At 40.0% G+C, this 21,879-nt stretch overlaps 1 protein-coding gene across 1 annotated transcript in view; it reads left to right on the top strand.

Moving 5' to 3' along the window:
* Positions 1-21,879, top strand: part of fance (FA complementation group E) — a 29,332-nt gene that overhangs the window by 1,709 nt on the left and 5,744 nt on the right. The window contains exons 3-10 of the mRNA XM_048612262.1: positions 2,176-2,818; positions 8,535-8,579; positions 10,886-10,939; positions 13,979-14,122; positions 15,563-15,686; positions 17,377-17,452; positions 18,983-19,049; positions 20,272-20,397. Coding sequence (XP_048468219.1) covers positions 2,176-2,818; positions 8,535-8,579; positions 10,886-10,939; positions 13,979-14,122; positions 15,563-15,686; positions 17,377-17,452; positions 18,983-19,049; positions 20,272-20,397 — 1,279 coding nt within the window. The remainder of the gene's footprint in view (positions 1-2,175; positions 2,819-8,534; positions 8,580-10,885; positions 10,940-13,978; positions 14,123-15,562; positions 15,687-17,376; positions 17,453-18,982; positions 19,050-20,271; positions 20,398-21,879) is intronic.

Raw genomic sequence — 21,879 nt, 5'->3', positions numbered from 1 at the left:
CCCGAAACGTCAGCCTTCCTGCTCCTCTGATGCTGCTTGGCCTGCTGTGTTCATCCAGCTCTACACCTTGTGATCTCAGATTCTCCAGCATCTGCAGTTCCTACTATCTCCGAAAAAAAAATTTCTTCAGTTTTGAGGAGAATCCCAAATCTACTTCAGTGCCCTAGACAATATTTATCACTCAGTCTTCATCCCAGAGACAGATTGTGATTATTGTCACCTTGCTGTTTGTAGGAATTTGCTGTGTACGTATTGACAGCTGTGTTTCATACAACAGTCACTGCACTTTGGGAATGTTTTGTGATGTCTGGTAGTCATAGAATTATAAATACGAGCTTTTTTAACATCCTAACACTACTCTTAAAAATACAACTTTTAATGTGTCTGAATGAAGACAATATTAGTTCCCTCAGATGGTTGTGAAAGATTGTATGACACTTAAGAGTAGAGTCCTTTAAAATATAAATGTTTTATATTTATCCCTCAACCAGGCACCACTAAAAACATTTATCTCACCTGTTTTGGGGGCCTTGATGTCTATGAATTGTGTGTCTGTTTTTTCGCATTTATACAGTTACTACAGTTTGAAACTGCTTTTTCCTTAAGTACTTTGAGATGATGTGACAATGTGAAAGATAGCACGTGCAAATTCTTCCCTAACTTCATGATTTGAGGGTCATAATTTTTGTCTTTATTATTTTTCTGTTTTTCTCTTTATCCCAAGAGAGCAGAGCAGGTATTGACTTGTTCTTGGGCATCTGCTCTTGTCCCAATGATGAGGAAATCCATAAACGTATCTTGTGACACTTGCACTCTCCTTGATTTGGAAATACCTTCCCTCCTGTTAGTGATGCCTCATGACATTTTACTTCCATTAAGTTGTGAAGAGGATGTAAGAATTCTGCAATAGATTAAGTAAGTGAGCAGAAACTTAGGAGCTGGAGTACAATGCGGGAAAATGCAAACTTGTCCCTTTTGACAGGAAGAATAGCAAAGTGGTGTATTATTTAAATAAAGAAAGATTGCAGAACTCTGAGGTGCAGAGAGACAGTATGTTTTGGTACATGAATCACAAAACATTAATATCCAGTTACAGCAAGTAATTAGGAAGGCAGATGGATTGGGAAGCATGTTAAGAAGTAGGACCTCAAATTGATCTCAGAATTGCTATCAGTGGCACTTGTGACTAGAAATAGCAGGATATTATCAGATTAATTTGTGGCTGGAGAAATAGTATAATTGGTAGGGTTTCAGATTCCTGGGACTTTCGGTTCTGGGGAAGGTAGGATCAGGACGAGCTGGATGGGTCGTGCCACGTCTGGAGTGGAACTGATGTCTCTGGTGGAAGTATTTGCTAGTGAGTTTGGGAAGGGTTTAAACTGAAATGGCAGGGGGTTGGAGCTGATGCAGACAGATAGGAGAGAGGGTAAGAAAGAATGGGAAATAAGTGATAGGCAGAGAATTTGAGGATGAGACTCAAACGGGGCTACAGTGCAAAATAATGCAAATCAGACTAAGAAAGTTAAAAAGACAAGCCATAAGATCTCATGTCTTAATCTGTGGAACATCCACAATAAAGTGGATGAATTAGTCGCACAAATATAAATGGGTATGATATAGTTGGTATTATGGATCCATGACTGCAGGTTTCCGAGGGACAGGAACTGAATATCCAGAGGTATTCAGTTTTTACGAAGGACAAAGAGGAAAAGGAGGTAGGGTAACATTGGTGGTTAAAGAGGACATTAAAACAAATGTGAGGTAGGATATTAGCTGCAGAGTCTCCCATCTTCTTTGCTCATTGTGTTTAGTGTACAATTGTGCATAATTAGAGCATTAAAAATTAATTGTGATGTTTATTAAATCAGGAAGTATTTTGTGATCCTGATGTCCTCTGGCATTTCCAGTGCATCTGCAAAACTATATTGCTCAGGCAATAAATCATGTAAACAAATTGTAGTGTTTGAGATAAATTGGGTTCACAATAATACAACTCGCAGCTATTTTTTAAACACTGTGTTCCACACTTGGTTCTGCTACCCTGATGCACTTTGTATGGTACAATCTGTCTGTATTGCATGCAAAACAGCAATTTTCACTCTATCCTGGTTCATGTAACAGCAATAAATCAAACTCAAAACTCAAACTCATTGTTTTATTGTTTGTTTTTCTTAGAAAACCATTGTTTTATCTTTTACCGGCGATGGTCAGAAGAAATCTTTTGTCATTTCTTCACCTGGGGAATGCTGTTATACCTAAAGACTGTCTGCATTATCTCATTGTCCAGTTGAGACAAAACCCACATGCTGATCTGTGGACACAGAAATTACTTGATATCCTGGAGCAGGATGTAGAAGGTGGACTAAGACATTTGAAGTCTGTTTCACAATCAGAGCAATCTCAGCAGCAATTAAAATCTCTCTGTGAAAAATTAGTGGGGATTTCTGAGGAGTGCTCAGATTCTGAGAAAAGGTTAGGGTGGTACTTCAGTCAACAGAAAAATGAATCCTCTGAAGGTACAGAAGACAAGCTGCTGTTAACACAGAACCCCAAAAAACGGAAAAACTCCTTAGAAGATGCGTTTCCCTTGGATGATGGTGAGCAAAATGCAACGAAGAAAATCAAGTTGGCGCAGGACATTTCCTGTTTGGAGCCCTGTGTTGGCACTGAGAAGCAGGATATCACCACAACGTCTGGGAGTTTGGAAAGTGTGGAAGTTGTCTGTCCACAGGCGCAAAGCCAGTTGGACATCGTTGAGGTGGAACAGAAATCACCTTCAAGCACACAGAGGAGCCTTGATCTGCCAGAATATGTTAAGGTAAACGTTAACTTCATTCAAATGTATGTTTGACCAAACTTATTTAGTGTGTATTTTTCACAGAGTTTGAGTGATTTATTTCATCCAGTGTTGTGCATGTTATCTTTCCAGTGCTTTTTAAAATTGGTTTCTTTAATTACCTTCTTTCATTTGCATTTTGAAAATAGTTTATTTCAGGCAGATATACATAGGCTTGGAAATGGCTTGCTATATGTGGGTGAACCACAGTTATTCACTTTGATGTACTCGATAGAAACAAAGGCCAGGTGAGCAAGATGGGAGAGAGACCAAGAGGATGGAGGGGTAATCCCAAAGCTCCATGCCTACCATCCACTTCCTGAGCTTTGTACTATCAGCTAATGTAATGACAAAACTCTCAACTGAGTCAGAATATTTTATATCTAAGCAGTGGTTGAGCATATTACACTTCGCTGCAGTACTGAGGGAATGCTGCAGTGTCAGAGGTGTCTTTTGAATGAGATGTTTAACTAAGACCCAGTCTCTCAGTAATTTCTTCAGTCCTGTGTCCAACCCACAACGCCCTAATGTCCACCATGGGTAAGGCAAGATGACAAGTTCCAAATCCATTTCTTTTTAATTTTTGTTCTGCCTTCACTCCTTGATATACTTAGTGTCCTGATGTATGTCTTCTGCCCCCTAATTGTCATAGAGCTGTACAGCATGGAAATGGACCCTTCAATCCAGCTTGTCCATGCCGACCAGATATCCTAAATTAATCTAGCCCCATTTGACAGCATTTGGCCCATGTCCATGTAAATCCTTCCTATTCATGTACCCATCCAGATGCTTTTTAAATGCTGTAATTGTACCATCCTCCATTACTTCCTCTGGCAGCTCATTCCATTCATGCAGTACCCTCTGCATGAAAAAGTTGCCCCCTTAGGTCCATTTTAAATCTTTCCCCTTTCACAATAAACCTATGCCCTCTAGTTTTGGACTCCCCTGCCCTAGGAAAAATACCTTGGCTATTCACGCTATCCATGCCCCTCATTATTTTACAAACTTCTATAAGGTCACTCTTCAGCCTCCAATACTTCTGGAAAAATAGCCCCAGCCTATTCAGCCTCTCCGTATAGCTCAAACACTCCAACCCTGGCAACATCCTTGTAAATCTTTTCTGAACCCTTTCAAGTTTCACAACATCCTTCCTATAGCGGGGAGACCAGAATTGCACACAGTATTCCAAAAGTGGCCTAACCAATGTCTTGTACAGCCAAAACATAATCTCCCAACTCCTATACTCAATGCACTGACCAGTAAAGGCAAGTATGCCAAACACCTCCTTCACTACCCTGTCCACCTATGACTCCTCTTTCAAGGAATTATGAACCTACACTCCAAGGTCTCTTTTTCAGCAACATTTCCCAGGACCTTACCATTAAGTGTATTAAGTCCTGCCCTCATTTGCCTTTCCAAAATATTCTCCTTAACTGCTTGTCTAACCTGTCCCAGAATATTGTCCCTCCTGAACAGGCCTGAAGCTTACTTTTACTTTGACCTTATTCTGGTGAAGCAAATTGTTGGTTCTCTCTGAACGTTCTCTCAGGTTGCCTTCCATTCCAGTGCTTAGCTTGTCTCTGTCATTCCAGCAATATTTTCTGTCCTTTACAGTACTTTTCCTGTACCTTCTGGATTCGTGGTCCAACTGCAGCTCCCATCCCAGCAATCTTCAGGCTGTCTGGTACTTCATGCAGGACATTACAACGTTATTTCACCTTTGAAAAATACCTTCCTGTTTGCACTGTTTGGCTCCTGGACCAGATTGCAAAAGTTATAGTACAATCTGTCTGGGGGCCAGTAACTTGACGCATTTTTGGAATCTCAGACTTGCCTGAGAGAAGAAAACCACAAGATTTCCATGATTTTAAACAAAAAAGAATAAGCTTCACTGTGCAGAGTTAGTCTTAGAGTCATACAGCACGAAAACAGACCCTTCAGCCCAACTTGTCCAAGCCGAGCCGGTTTCCTAATGTGAACCAGACCCATTTCGCCTGTGTTTGGCCCATATCCCTCTATACCTCGCCTATCCATGTACCTGTCCAAATATCTTTTAAATGTTGTAATTGTATTTCCATCTTCCACTTCCTCTGGCAGCTCCTTCCATACATGCCCTACCCTCTGTGTGGAAAAACTTGCCCCTCAGGTCCCTTTTAAATCTTTGCCCACTTTCCTTGAATCTATTCCCTTCATGATTTTATAAACCTGCATAAGGTCTTAAGTAGTGAAAGGAGTCCACATTACAGAAGAGGAGGTGCTCCAGGGAAAAAGGCCCTAGCCTATCCATCTGCTCCTTATAACTCAAACCCTCCAGTCTTATTAAATTCTTTGTAAATCTTTCTTGCACATTTTACAGTTTAATAACATCCTTCCTGTGGCAGGCTAACCAGAATTGTATGTAATGTGGTCTTCTACAGGCGTAACATGATGTCCCAACTCCTGTACTCCATGTTCTGACCAATGAAGGCAAGGGTGCAAAATGCCTTCTTCACCACCCTGTCTCTCTGTGATGCCACTTTCAAGAAACTATGTACCTGCACCCCTAGGTCTCTCTGTTTGACAACATTACCCAGGGCCCTACCATTAACATTGTGTAGGTCCTACCCTGGTCTGTCTTAGCAAAACGCAACACCTAGCATTAATCTAAGTTAAACTCCATCTGCCATTCCTCAGCTCACTAGCCCAGTTGATCAAGATCCCATTGTACTCTTTAGATAACCTTCTTCACTGTTCACTATACCACCAATTTTGGTGTCATCTGCAAACTAACTTCTTATGCCTCCTACATTCTCATCCAAATCGTTTCTATAAATGACAGTGAACCGTGCACCGATCTTTGCGGCACACTGCTGGTCACAGGCCTTCCAGCACCTCACCTGTGGTGTTGATGATACAAATATCTCTTATCGGGGCCTTGCAAATTCTTCCCTAGTTTTCCACAATGTTTTGGGATACACTTGATCAAGTCCAAGGGATTTATCTATCCATGCATTTTACGACCTCCAGCACCTCTTTTGTAATATGGACTCTTTTCAAGACATCACTTTTTTTTCCCCTGAATTCCCTAGCTTCCATGTCTTTTGCCACAGTAAATACTGACACAAAATATTCTTTTAGAATCTCATCCATCTCCTGTGGTTCCACACATAGATAGCCTTGTTGATTTTTAAAGGGCCCTAGTTACTCTTTTGCCCATAATATACTTCTAGAATGTCTTTGGATTCTCCTTAACCATATCTGCCAAAGCTGTCTCATGTCCCAGGGACACAGGACTGCCCTATGAGGAAGTATTTGTTCAATTAGGCCTGTATTCACAAGAGTTTAGGAAAATGAGAGGGAATCTGATTGAAATGTATAAAATTCCAACAGGGGTGGACAGACTGCATGCAGAGAGGATGTCTGCCCTGATTGGGGAATGTAGACCTGGGAACACAGTCTCAGGGAACGGGGTAGACCATTTAGGACTGAGATAAGAAAAACCTTCTTTGCTCAAAGGGTAGTGAACCTGTGGAATTGTCTATCACAGAAGGCTGCGGAGGTCAAGTCATATTGAAGAAAGAGAGTCAGATACATTTTAGATGTCGAAGACATCGAGTATAGGGAGAAAGTGAGAATATGGTATTGATGTAGAGAATTGACCAAGATCATACTGAATTTGGGTGCAGTTTCAAAGGGCCAAATGGCCTACTCCTGCTTGTAGTTTCTTGGTTTCTAATCTTAAAATAACAAACTGTAACAGACTAGACAGCCCCTGGTGAGGCACTGCAACAGAAACCAAATCAAACAGATAACAAACTTACAGACATACTGGCAGATATGACCATTCACGTTAATACCTGTTTCTGGTGTTTGTTCCCAACAACTCGATCTTTCTCAACCTGGCAAAATCAACCCCTCGTTTCTCTCACAAACACAATTTTCAGCAGCACCTTCTCTAGAAATTAACTTGTGAGATGCGAGCAGCACTGATTGCCCATCATTCTCTCCCACAAAGTCTTGCCTTCACTTTCAATTTTCTTAATATCTTCCAAACCCAGTAGCCAATCCATGGACTCATGTCAACAGGCCCATTTACAAGTGGCATTTAACTGTCCACTAAAAAATCTTCTAAAATTGTTCCTTATTTACTGTATGATCTTTACATGTTTCCATTGTCATCCAAGGAGCAGGAACAAGCTCAGACTCTTCCTGTCATTGTCTTTTATATACATTGAGAATTTCTAAGAATGTGGAAAATGATATATAAATATAAGTTTTTTTAATCTCTTGACCAGTACTTTATAAGCTATGAAGTACTTTGCAAAATTTAAAAGACATAATAAATATACAAGATTGTTCTTTTATTAAATTTTTTACGTTCACTGGTCCTTTATCTACTATACAGATTGTCTACAAGCTGAATATGCGCTACTATATAATAGCAACTTGCATTTGTAAGGTGCCTTAAATATATTGACACCTCTGAAGTTGTTTGATCCATGCTAGCTGCTTATTTGTACTCGTCCCACTCAACTCCAAGCTTTCAACCCTGCTCAGTCACCAGGCTCCAACCCACTCACTGCCGTTAATGTTTTCTAGTCAACCTCTCTATAATCTTGACATACAACATTATAAGTAATGATAATTAGTTCACGGTGACCCTTGTTGTCAAAGCTACATGTTCAGCCTCATAGATTGTCACCTCTCACTTCTCTTGATCCTACTGCTTAACAACCCTCCACTTCCTTTGCTCAAAAGGAAAACTCTTAAGTTGAAACTTACAGTCAAAACACATAACCTGTGGAAATCTTGCAGAATTCCTTTAGTAAAAGAAGAATACCGCAGATGCTGGAAATGTGTAATAAAAGCAGAAAGCATTGGAGAAACTCAGCAGGCCTGGAAGCATCTGTGAACAGGAAACTAGGTCTGAAGAGTCTTCAGACTCAAACATTAACTCTCTTTTCTCTCCACAGAGCCTGCAAGGCCGGAGTTTCTTAAGTCCTTTTTGCAGAATTCCTTGACAGGTTTGCAGGAGTTTCAATTTTCAACGACCAGTAAACCTTATCCCAGGATACAGTCTTTCATTTACCTTTTCTCTTTAGAGATTAGCAACGATCATGGCAAGGGTACTGAGCATAAAGCAATCACTGATATTAAACATAAACCTTCCCCAACCTGACTGTAAATAAAATAATTAGCATCGTCCTCCACAATCAGTGATCAGAAGGATAATTTTAAGTGGCAAGAAAGATTTGGATAGTTGCAATTACAATTAAACTTGATTCTTCCATGTAAACAAGTTATATCCATATTAATATTTCGCAATGCTTAAATTAGTAACACTGTGATGCCTTATTACATTGAATTCAATCGATAATGTTCTGCTATTGTTATTTGGTCCAGAGGTAGCATTGTCACCACTCTTAGCTTGTTAGAACAAACACTGCTAAATAATGTATTTATTAGCTGCCTCTGCACCCGAAAGAGATTCACTCATAATCATAAACTGAAAACATGAAACCATTACATAAATGTAAAATACACAATCATATGTTTAAAAAAATGTGATTAGTAATATTCAGAGAAAGTGACTGGGAAATAATAAAATCAAATGAAGTCCATTTAAAGCCATAGATGAACATTTATTGGAGCAAGCCTTTTGATTACACGTTTAAGTTTCTAAACCTGTCAATTGATGTACAAACTGTTTTTCTTTAAGGCTTCTGTATCCAGCCTGAGGGATCTGTTTGGGGCTGAATCAGATGTAAGTGTTCTTTTAATTTTTTTATGTCTACCTAAAACAATATCTCCTTCTGGAGGAGGTTTACATTCGAAATGTAGAAATAAATTTTCAAAGGTCCTCTGATTTATTGGAAATTTGCAGAAGTGCTTTTACTCCTTAGAACTAAAGCATGCTCATTCATCAAAGTGTTATTTGATGGAAGATCCCCCTTACTAATTAAGTTATTCATGTAATTTATATTTGGACAAAACTTATTCCTAACAGGTGCCGTCCAGTAACAGCAGCGAATGATGTAATCACATCAAAATGTGATGTGATCAAAATGTGCCAGGGAACATAGAACATAGAACATTACAGCGCAGTACAGGCCCTTCGGCCCTCGATGTTGCGCCGACCTGTGAAACCAATCTGAAGCCCATCTAACCTAAACTATTCCATTATCATCCATATGTTTATCCAATGACCATTTAAATGCCCTTAAAGTTGGCGAGTCTACTATTTTTGCAGGCAGGGCATTCCACGCCCTTACTACTCTCTGAGTAAAGAACCTACCTCTGACATCTGTCCTATATCTATCACCCCTCAATTTAAAGCTATGTCCCCTCGTGCTAGCCATCACCATCCAAGGAAAAAGGCTCCCACTGTCCACCCTATCTAATCCTCTGATCATCTTGTATGTCTCTATCAAGTCACCTCTTAACCTTCTCTCTAACGAAAACAGCCTCAAGACCCTCAGACTTTCCTCATAAGACCTTCCCTCCATACCAGGCAACATCCTGGTAAATCTCCTCTGCACCCTTTCCAATGCTTCCACATCCTTCCTATAATGCGGTGACCAGAACTGTACGCAATACTCCAAGTGCAGCCGCACCAGAGTTTTGTACAGCTGCAACATGACCTCATGGCTCCGAAACTCAATCCCTCTACCAATAAAACCTAACATACTGTACGCCTTCTTAACAACGCTATCAACCTGGGTGGCAAATTTCAGTGATCTATGCACATGGACACCGAGATCTTTCTGCTCATCCACACTACCAAGAATCTTACCATTAGCCCAGTACTCTGTATTCCTGTTACTCCTTCCAAAGTGAATCACCTCACACTTTTCCGCATTAAACTCCATTTGCCACCTCTCAGCCCAGCGCTGCAGCTTATCTATGTCCCTCTGTAACCTGCAACATCCTTCCGCACTGTCCACAACTCCACCGACTTTGGTGTCATCCGCAAATTTACTAACCCATCCTTCTACGCCCTCATCCAGATCATTTATAAAAATGACAAACAGCAGTGGCCCCAAAACAGATCCTTGAGGTACACCACTAGTAACTGAACTCCAGGATGAACATTTCCCATCAACCACCACCCTCTGTCTTCTTACAGCTAGCCAATTTCTGATCCAAACCACTAAATCACCCTCAATCCCATGCCTCCATATTTTCTGCAATAGCCTACCATGGGGAACCTTATCAAACGCTTTACTGAAATCCAAATACACCACATCAACCACTTTACCCTCATCCACCTGTTTGGTCACCTTCTCGAAGAACTCAATAAGGTTTGTGAGGCACGACCTACCCTTCACAAAACCGTGTTGACTATCCCTAATCAAATTATTCCTTTCTCGATGATTATAAATCCTATCTCTTATAATCCTTTCCAACACTTTACCCACAACCGAAGTAAGGCTCACTGGTCTATAATTACCAGGGTTGTCTCTACTCCCCTTCTTGAACAAGGGGACAACATTTGCTAGTCTCCAGTCTTCTGGCACTATTCCTGAAGACAATGACGACATAAAGATCAAAGCCAAAGGCTCTGCAATCTCCTCTCTAGCTTCCCAGAGAATCCTAGGATAAATCCCATCCGGCCCAGGGGACTTATCTATTTTCACACCTTCCAGAATTGCTAACACCTCCTCCTTATGAACAAAATAACTGAGAAGAATATTTGCAGTGAATTATAGCAAAATAGTTACAAAATGAACTGAGTTGTACTTAGTTTAATAGTTGAGGGCAAAAACCGCTGGTCTGACCTATGGGAAACATAATAATGTCAATGATGTTGATGATGTGATTTAGGGACTGTAATTATATGAAGTCCTCTGTTTGTGAACAGGGAGGTCTTAAAGATACAACATTACACAAATTGGTAGCCAGGTACAGAATTAGATAGGGCCCTGTCCTCACCTGCTTTCATTTGCTTCTCCTATCTGGCAAGGTTCTGTTGTGATCAATCCTGGATACTGAATTCTAGGAACATCTTAATTGCAGCCCAGCTGCAGTTTTACTTCTGAAAACAAGTCTGTTGTCTTTTTCTTCTCTTAGAAGTTGGAAACATCTGAAGAACTAAGCATCCTGAATGAATGTGACACAAGCCAGGTAGGACCAGAGTGTTTTCTTTTTCTCTCTTAAAGCAAGAACCTGTTTGCAGTTAACTGCACTTCACATTATCTTTGTTAAGGTGATGGCAAATTCTGCCAAATCTCACTGGCCTAGAGCTTCTGTTTGGAGCACCTGTCATAGGGCAGGCCTTCTACTTACTCATGATATGCTTCCCTGATCCTGGTTATATTTTGGGCTCCCAGCATAATTAACACAGTATGGTCAAGAGCATTTACTCAGCAATAGGCATCGTATCTGTGTTCAATTTGAGTTCTGCCAGGACTACATGGCACCCTTGGTCCAAACATGAGCAAGAAAAGGGGCTGTATTCCAGAGACAGAAGTGATTTTTTTTTTGTTGGCTGGCCAGCATTTATTGCCCATCCCTAATTGTCCTTGAGAAGGTGGTGGTGAGCTGTCTTCTTGAACCATGGCAATTCATGTGCTATAGGTAGAACCACAATGCCCTTTGGGAGGGAATTCCAGGATTTTGACCCAGTGATTGTCCTTGATATCAAGGCAGCACTTAACCAAATATTGCATGCAAGGAGACCTTTAAATAGAAGTCAACAGGAATCTGGGAAAATTCTTCAGTGATTGGAGCTGTACCTAGCAAAATGGTTGATGGAAGCCAGCCCCAAGGCATTGCTACAGGAGTTCCTCAAGGTAGTTTCCAACCATCTTCAACAGCTTCATCAATGAAGTTCATTCCCATCGTAAGGTCATCAATGAAGTTCATTCCCATCGTAAGGTCAGAAGTGAAGATGGTTGGAAACTACCCTGAGGAACCCAATGGTGTCACATTGTTTATTCATGACTCCTCAGACTCTGAAGCAGTCCATCTGTTCTGCTTGCAGAAAGACCTGGATAACAACTAGGCTTGGGCTGTTAAGTAGCAAGTAACAGTTTACGTCACACCTATGCCAAGCAGTGACCACCTTCAACAATTAAGAATCTAACCATTTCCCCTTGATGTTCAACAATGTTGCCATTGCTGAATCCCCCATCATTTGTATCATGGAGGTTATTATTGGCCAGAAACTGAACTGGACCAGCCATATAAATACTGTAGCTACATGAACTGGTCAGAGGCCGGAATTCTCTGGTGAGTAACCTACCTTGTGATTCCTCAAAGCAAGTTCACCATCTACAAGGCACACATCACCAGTGTAATGGAATGAGCCTGGATGAGCATAACTCCAACTATACACCTAGAAACATAGAAGCTAGGAGCAGGAGGAGGCCATTCGGCCCTTTGAACCTGCACTGCCATTCATCACAATCATGGCTGATTGTCCAACTCAGTAGCCTAAACCTACCTTCTCCCCATAACCTTTGATCCTGTTCACCCCAAGTGCTATATCTAGCTGCCTCTTGAATATATTCAGTGTTTTGGCATCAACTACTTCCTGTGGTAATGAGTGCCTCAGGCTTACCACTCTTTGGGTGAAGAAATGTCTCGTCATCTCCATCCTAAATGGTCTACCCTGAAACCTCAGACTGTGACCCCTGTTTCTGGACACACCCACCATCGGGAACATCCTTCCTGCATCTACCCTGTCAGTACTGTTAGAATTTTATAAATCTGTATGAGGTCGCTCCTCATTCGTCTGACCTCCAGCGAAAACAATCCTAACCTAGTCAATCCCTCCTCATATGTCAGCCCCATGATCCCTGCAATCAGCCTGGTAAACCTTCGCTGCACTCCCTCAAGAGCAAGAGCATCCTTCCTCAGAAAAGGAGACCAAAATTGCACACAGTACTCTAGGTGTGGCCTCACCAAGGCCCTGTATAACTGCAACAACACATCCCCGCTCCTGTACTCGAAATCTCTTGCAGTGAAGGCCAAAAGAAGCTCAACACCATGAAGGACAAAATGTCCCATCTGCCATGAGTTAATACTGCAAGTAGTGTGTACCATTTACCTTTTACTGCAACAACTTACCAATCTTCTTCAAAAGCAACTTCCCAACCCATTGCCTTTACAACTTCGAAGGACAAGGGCAGCAGATGGTTGGGAAGGCCATTACCTCTAACTTCACCTCAGTGTACACGCACGCCATCCTGATTTGGAACAATATCAACGTTCCTTCACCGTCGTTGGGTAAAAGTTCTGGAACTCATCTCCGCCAACCCCACCAAAAACACAGTTCGAAGGTGGCTAACCACCACCTCAAGAGTAATTAGGGTTTAGCAGCAAGTGCTAATCTTGCCAGCAACACTTACAGCCATGAAATATTAAATAAGCTATCAGATCTGGTAGATTTTGGCAAGGGATTTGTTTTGGCAACCATCAGGAGGTTAGAAAGCAGGTCAGTGGTGAGCTTTATAAAGCAAATGGCATCATTTTGTGCTGCTCCTGCAACCCTGGTAAAACCACGCACAAAACACTTGCATCTTCCCCTTTCATTGTACTCCTTTGCTCATTTGAAAATGCTGGAGGCTGGAACCTAGTGAAAGCCCTTGGACTTTATGTATTATCAGGGCTCGTGCATACACATGGTGCTGTCCCAGGGTTGCCCTCTAAAAAAGAAGTTGAAGGCTGAACTTGTCCCCAGTCCATCCATTCCAGATCCACAATCAGCAGCCTAAGGTCACCACCACATTTGGCTTCTCAGAAAAATTCAATTTTTTTTTTTAAAGTGCCTAAGAAAAATTAATTGGGATTTAGTTATCCATCTAGTAGTGTATTGTGGTAATTAATTTAACTTTGAAAGCATCTTACATAAACCCACTCAATGTAAAGTCCTTGGGGATGGTCTGTCAATACAAATAAAACATTGGCAGGGATATCGTGCAACTTTTGACTCACTTCAGTGTTATCAAGAGCTGGGACTATACACTGTCCTGAATGACATTACCTTTTAAAAGCTCTATGTAATAATGCACCCTTTGGTTGGACAGTCCCCAGAAGCAAAATTTCCAGATTATGGCATCTGTTTGACAAAGTATTGTAGTTGTATATATTGATCCTGTAAATTGTTTATTTTGTTCGTATGGTTTTTAAAAATTGATTTGCATGTTACATTTCTTGTAGCTGGAGAAACTCTGTTTATTACTGCAACTGTCTGAACTCCCAGAGCACCTCCTGCCTTTGACGTGCATTAAACTGATTTCCTTGTCATCTGATCTCAGTTACAGTAATGCGGCTGTGCTGGCTCGGAACCTCTTCTTGACAAGGGTATGATCATTCTGTGTGGTGTAATTTGGAACTGACTTTGCATTTTTTTTCTAGCTTTTCCACCTTAATTGTGTAGATTTTTCAGCCTTTGAGATTTGAATGTGCTCCTCTCTAACCATAAGCGAGACTGGATGCCCAATATTGCTAAGGCACAAGTAATAGCAAATGTTGTATAATATGTTTCCATCATTTGTCTATCATTGGACCATGCTCACCCATATTTGGGCAAATTTATTGCCGGTCCTTTGTTATTCCCAGTAGGAAATCCTGAAATGGAGGGAATGAGCGAGGAGCCTGGGGGGTGATGGTTTCTGAAGATGTTTTCACCATGTCTGCCCTGGGTATGTCAGAGCTAGAGCATCTTGAGCAGAAAATTTATTTTCTCGCACACTGATGGAAGGTGGGGTCATGTTGATGTTATTTTTAGTACAAATATTTGATTTGCCCTATCTGTACCACTACTGTTGATATTTTTGTTAATGATGCTTTATGGCAAGATTTGGAGAATTGAGTGTTGCATGTTCTCTGGGTTTAATAACTTTATAAGGTCGTTCGTACAGAGGAAGTGAAGATTGATACTTGTGTGCATTCGTGTGGATATAAATGATATGTAGCTCTCCTATTGGTCCAGATAACAAAAGCAGTGTTTAACTGAACCATGAGGTTTGTTAGCTTCCCTAGTTTGCTTTAAACCTGTCTCATCATGGCTCAGGAGGCCATTGGCCCACACAATCCATTCTGGCCCTCTAGAGAAAGCAGATTGCCCTATTTTCCAACTTAATCCCTATAACCTCTATAAGGTTATTTCTTTCAAGTGCCCATCCAAGTTCCTTTTGAAATCGTGGAATGTCTTGCTGGCCCCAGTTAAAGCGAGTTTTAGTTTGTTATCACTTCTCCCTGAATTAATTGTAATCGGTTTAACATTAGAAGTGTTCAATGCTAACCAGTGACCCCTGCTCACAGTGCAGCAAAACTAGGTCGCAGCCTCCCATAGTCAAATGTTATGTTAATGTTTGTTTTGTGTAATGACACTGTTGGGTTCAACTTGACAAACCACCAGAAGACTCTGCTACAAGTTACGACTGTGCATTTGAGTGAGTGAGATTTACTAGCCTAAGTAAATACAGAAGGTATTGTTTGTATTTAGCCAAGGCTTCCTTATCTTGGCTGATCGAGTGGCCTAAGTATCACTAACTCCCTACCTAGTCTCTATACATCTGTGATCCTTCAGTTCTCTTTACTAAAACTCTTTGGACTGAAACTCCTATCCCTATTTAACCCTTAAATAACTGAAACTGCTTAAACAGACCCCTTCAGACATGTTCAGAAAGGCCACCAGATAAGGCACTGAAAGTGGTTTTAGAATCATATCCCAAAAATGAAGGGCTTTCAGTACAGGAAAGTCAAGTGATAAATAAGTGGAATTATGTGTATTTACAGATACTTTCACTGACAGAGCCTGCCTCACGCTTTCTAATGGCTGCCATCACTTCATTTTGCAAGAAGTATGCACGTCCATCCTGCACAGCTCTGATTGGGCCAATCCTTCAGAATCCGGACATAGGTACGGTTTGATTTGAACAACTGTGGGAGATGCATTGATAATAACTGTTATCACTGTCCAAAAATGACTAAAAGTTTCTTACTATAGTCAGACATGAGCTTTTCGCAAATCATTTTGCTCTTTTTCCTTGCTTTTTAACTGAGTATCAAGCCAATATTCGCCTGCGCCAATATTCGCCTGCAAATTTTCCCAATAGGAAAAGGACCTAGTTTATCAATGATTTCAGCAGTGATGGAATAATCTGCATCTCGCTTTTTGCAAAATTATGTGTTTGGGCCTGTGTTCTTCCACCTATGGAACAAGGCACTGAAACAGAATGTGGAAACTAAAGAACTGTTAGATGAAGAGTGTTTGAGGTGATTGTTTCATCTTTTGCAATCCTGGTTGCTGCATGATAAACAATCCAATTGGCAAATTGTAGTTGTAAATCTCTTAGTCCACAACAGATCTGGACACACAAGGCAAAGTAAACCCATAATTGTGCAAAGTTTTAGGGACCATGGGTCTAAACCCACCTGTTCCTGCTTAGAAAGCATGCTGAACTTGTGCACTATGTCTCAAGTTGTTCGCATACACCAAGTGCTCACTTAAAGTTGTGGTTGCATTCCTGAAAATTGACTGAAGTAAATAATAGATTCCAGTACAAATCAATATTGAAGTCAAAGTTAATTTCCTTCAGGCATTTTTTATGTGGAGAAAGAAGCATAGAAAGTTGAAATACTATTTGCATACATTTATAGAACTATACATTCCTAGTTGATTGACATGCAAACTAAGATATAAACTTTGAAAGGAATGCCATATTAGCCCTAACACAATTCAGTTTTTTAGATTCATCTGGTTCCATCTAGTGGCTGATTTTAGTTGATGCAGGAAACTGCAGAGATCTTGTACTAACCAGCAAGATAAATCCCTTCAGTATGAGTTCAGGACCATAGTTAGGAGAAGGAACCAGTTTCTGTGGTGAGGGGGAAAGCCAAAGGTAAGAACAGAGGGAGACAAGGCCAGGCCCAGTGGATGGGGCAATAGGGCAAATTGCGAGGCAAAGCTGGGGCCAGGGCAGAGGGAGGTAATGCTAGAAGGAAGCAATCGCAGAGGAGAATCAACTCCAGGTGGCAAGTATATGGGACAATGATGTTAAACCCCAAAGATTAACACAGGCCTTTGAATGTAAAGCAATTTAAAAATGAAATCACTATATGCCAATGTATTATCTTTTTAAAGAAATCTAATTTGACTTCCACTGTTAGTTCTAATTTGCATAATCTAATACGATAATGAAGTTGCAAATTATGCAATTACAAATTTAAAATCTGGTGAAGTGATATCTTCATTTTTTTTTATGCTGCTGTTGTGAATGTACTCCACATTGACACTGAGGATTGGATTGCTCCAGATTATTGTATCAAAGCAAAATTCCATCATAAAAAGCTGTTCACAACGTCACTTCAGTGAACAACCACAATGCTTCTTAACCCAATGTGGAATCTTTCTTTGTCTGTATCTGAAGCAACAATTATCAGTTTCAGATCCCAGTTGAAAGCTTGCATCTTATGTCTTTGAACGTTGTCTGTTATGGCAAGTTTAAATTTCTATAATCTCATCAACAACTATAATGTTTTGCTCTGTACATTAATTTTACCAAATTAACTGCTTTGCCTGCAGTTTCATATTTTTGAATTATTTGCAGGAGGTATTCAAGTGGAACTGATTTGCAGACTTGCAGAAGACTGCCTCAAACCAGAGCATCTAACAATGATTTTTGGGTTGAGTTAATTCTATTGTTAATTACTGTTTGTTGCTTGTATAACTTGTAAATTCCTCTCTTGGGCAAATGTATCTGAAAATATCCATTCTTACAGTTAAATGGAAGAGTAGAAGTCCTTTGTTTTTAGAAGTAAATTTTCTCTTGGGTACTCTGATATTAAATCACTCCACCATTGTTGGCCGTGCCTTTAGTTGCTTAGGCCCCAAGTTCCAGCATGTACTTCCCTAAGCCTCTTTACCTCACCTTCCTCTTTTAAGACAGTCCTGAAGACTACCTGTTTAACCAAGCAGTCCTCATCAGACATTCTTATGTGGCTCAATGTAATACTTCGTAATGTTCCTATGAAATGCCTTGGGACATTTTAGCATGGTAAAGGTATTATTAGTCTGTTGATAACCAATAAGTCCTTCCTGGCTGGTCTGCTTTGTTGTTGGCATTAATCTGGGAAGCTTCTGTAGCAACTCTGTTGAAAACAGTGTAGACCCAATGTAGTGGAGCCATTAGGTTGTTCTGGAACTGCATTCTAAGGCTGCAGGGTGGTTTTGCAGTCAAACTATTTTGCAAAACTGCCAAGTACTTGTCAACTTTATTTTAGAGGCCTGGATCCTTTTTGAAGCTCTTTAAGGTAATGACAAAATTGTTGTTTTAAAAATAAATTTAAGATGCATGCCTCTGTGAAACCAGGAGAGTATTTTCAACAAATGTCAGATTTTTTTATCTGCAGTCAATTTTGAGGGGATGGAAGAAACTTTTGTACAATTTGTTAAAAACAAAATTTAAGAATTCACTGCTGTGGTTGCAGATTTGGGACTGTTACACTATTTGGAAAATATCTTTTCAGAGCTGTTCCATCATGTTTATGAAAATGTTCATAAGGTTAAATGCAGAGAAATAAGTATTTTAATCAGAACTCTGCAGCTTCAACTGGTTTCTACAGTATACTTACTTAACCAATTTCAAAATATAGTCCCTTGTTTTGAAAGCTATGCGCAAACAGTAAAGTTCCTCCAGCATAATTGAGATAAAGTGAACAGTTAATCTGTTTTTGGATGAAGGATGAGTCTTAGTCCACAGCTTTGAAAAAAAAGGGAAGATCTTTTACATCACTCCAATGAGGCAAATTGAATTTTATTTAATATTTTAGCCAAACTCTAGAACCTGCAACAATGCCACAGCCTACAGTGTGCTCAAGCCCTGATAGGTCTTGAACCCACAGAGGGTAAACCCTAAATAAAACTGGCATATACACTGGTAGACAACTTAGAACTGTACATTGTACAACCTTTGCTGACTGGTTTATTTAGTGGTAGATGGTATCTTAGGACAAATTCACATCCCTTCTATCAGGCAATTAAAAGTTGAAAGAACCACATGTAAGAATTGATACAGGTACAAGAATGCAATCTATGCAAAGTTTTAATGCAGACAAAAATTGAGAACTGAAAATATTGAACTGTAACAATGGAGGAGGATAATCCAGTAGGATTTTCTTTTAAATGTGTTACTAATTAATGTGATATGTTCACAGGCACATCTTGTCCATTACATGGAGTGAAGACTTACTTTCTGTGGTACATACACTGCTTGAGAGGAAGGTGAGTAGCAAGTGATTACATGTTAGTGATACCACATGACATACTAGGTAGTATCTGCCCACATATTGTTCAGTAGTAATGTCACTATCTCTGGACCAGGATATCTTGGTTCAAGTCCCACCTGCCACAGGTGAATCATAACAGGTTAATTAAAATAATAAAATACCATCTATGTGATTTGTATCAGATGTAACATACATGAATAGATTGTTTAATTATGTTCAGGTAGAATACATTTGCACTTGTGTATTTGGAGGCCAAACTTGGGTGCCCTCTAGTGGAGGGCAGTGGTAGCATCCCTGCCCATGAATTGAGAGGCTTGAGTTCAAGTCCTGCCTACTCCACCTAATACCATCGCTCTTCAGGTTGATTAGAAAAATAGGTTATATATTAAAGAAAAAACAATGGGGGTCAAACTTTGTGTCTTTAAACAAGAGCCAATGCATGGTTATCCAAATAGAACATAAAGTTCATAACTAGCTCTGCATTGTTCTTGGTGAGCACAACAGCAGATTGAGAATAATCATTATCAAGTGTAAAACTACTTCCCATTCATTTTTGGGAAACTAAGCACTTTGAAAAGTGTTAATTTTGTTCGATAAAATGGAGTTGAAAATGATCCTATGTATATATCAATTTATTTAATGGAACAACTTTTTCCCTATACTAATTTAAGATATTCTGAATTACTGTTGCGCAGGGTGTTCCTTTTTGTGTAACATTAAGTTAATGTAATGTTCTCCTCTTAGTCAGCTTTTACAAACATACCTCCCACGTCCTGCTCATATCTTGGTTCCATGCTTTGTTCACCTCATCTTTGATAAGAAGAATTAACAAATGCAACTATTTTTCAGTCGAGCAGTAAAAAGGCAATCTGCTGGTTAAGGTATTATTTTGGGGGAAAAAGAAGTAAAGTAATCTCAATAGGAATTTGTGCACTATTTACTGTGCAGATTTAAAATCTAATGTTAGCCATTTCACAAGGGCAGATCACAAACAGCTAAAGTTTGAAACACCTTAACTTTCTCATGGATATCTAAGTTATTTTATAGATGACTTTTTCATTATTTTCTAGTCACTGAGTAACAAATGCTGCAAACCAGCAGTTGCAAAATCTCTCAAATGACATACTAATAAATGACCAGATAATTTGTTTTCACAATATTGGCTGACAGGAATTAATTTGCAACTTAAACTGTTCTCATTTTGTTTTTCTTAAAAGGTTGAAATAACGCCTGAATTATTTGAGCAATTTGTTCAAAAGTTAAGTCAGCATGCAGGAAATTTCAGCAAATCAATGAAGTATGCCAAAGTGGTGCTGGCTGCACTTACAAAGTACCAGAACTATGTGAGTATTACACCTGAGCTTTTTTAAAAAAAAACTTAGGCTGACCTCTTAGTTTTCAGGAGAGTTGCAGGGACAGAAATGGCAGGTACAGGGTAGGGAACTCCAATCATGGACAACAGGCTTGCTCTCTGTTCTTCCCACTTTCCCCTTCTGTCAGAAAATGAAGTAGGGCAGTGGGGGAGGTGGCGGCACTATGTCTATCCATCTGGATGTGTACATAATAGAATAATATGCAAAAAGTGGCAGCGTGCAACATCTGACATATTCAGTTTGTGGCACTGCAACCCAGCATATGGGTGTTTGTCTATTACCAACTGCTATGGCAACGTAGGTCCCTTTCAAAGCATGAAAGTTTCAGTTTTGTCATAATTAGCCTTCCATTTAAGTTTGGGAGACAGTGGCAACTGAGACCACAGACACATTGAGGCCTGACGAAGTGTTGCAGTTGATGGTAATACCAGAAAATCAGCTCAGATGTAGGTGAATCTGTAACTGAAATAATCCTTCTATTGTCCACATGCCCTGATTCTTTATCATCGAAAAGTTCAGAATGTATTTAATGCAATGATTTAAATTTGTGGTAATACATCAACAGTCACATTGTGGAATGAAACTAACCTTCAAAGGCACTAGACTCAATACTTCTGCAGGCAAAGTGCTTGTGTGATCTTTGTTGCAGTTTTTTTCATAAATGTTCAGAGATTAATGAAAAATTAATTAATTGAGACTTCTTTTTAATATGCTGTTGCTGCAACACAGATTCTACCCGAGTAAGCATTTCGTTTCAACTCCTCTCCATAAGTGTATTGATGGCCCCAGTCAGTTGCTTATTTGTTTATACTACATATTAGGAACTTCTATACACAAATCTGTCTTATCTAGAGTGGATGTTTTTGTGAATCCAGTTTACCAATTAATATACAATAGCTAGTATAAAATATAGTTTGTGGATCATACAGACTACCTCAGGATCCGATGCGGATACCAGAAAATCGGTCAGTCCCCCGTTACTTGTTTTCATTCAACTGCAACATAGATGTGGTCCTACCAATACCATTCTAGTATAGACAAACTAGACTAGAAGAACACAGCAAGCCAGTCAACGTTTTGGGTATTACCCTTCTTCAGGACTGGAAGTGGGGGGCAGTAGAGGGAAGCATTGGTAGCAGAATGGTGGTAATATCCTCTGGCCCCACCTCCTCTTTCATTCCACCTTCTGATCCTCCCTTCCAACCACGAACTGGTTGATGGGAGGGATGAATCCAATCAGTTCATACCTACTACCAGTGTCCCCTATCATCACCATTCTGCTACCACCACCTCCCACACCTCTCTTTTTAATCTCTCATCATTCTAGTAATTGGCAGAGAGTACAGACCATTAATCAGAGCATGGCAGCTCCCTAACAATGTTGCTATCTCTCATCGGCATCCGAAGCTCCCCGAATGTGCTTCACTACTGCCAGACTCGTGATCAAATTAA

The sequence above is a fragment of the Rhincodon typus genome, chromosome 25 (assembly GCF_021869965.1).
Source record: "Rhincodon typus isolate 14 chromosome 25, sRhiTyp1.1, whole genome shotgun sequence".
In the NCBI taxonomy this organism is placed as follows: domain Eukaryota; kingdom Metazoa; phylum Chordata; class Chondrichthyes; order Orectolobiformes; family Rhincodontidae; genus Rhincodon; species Rhincodon typus.
This window is presented reverse-complemented; position numbering and strand designations above follow the sequence as displayed.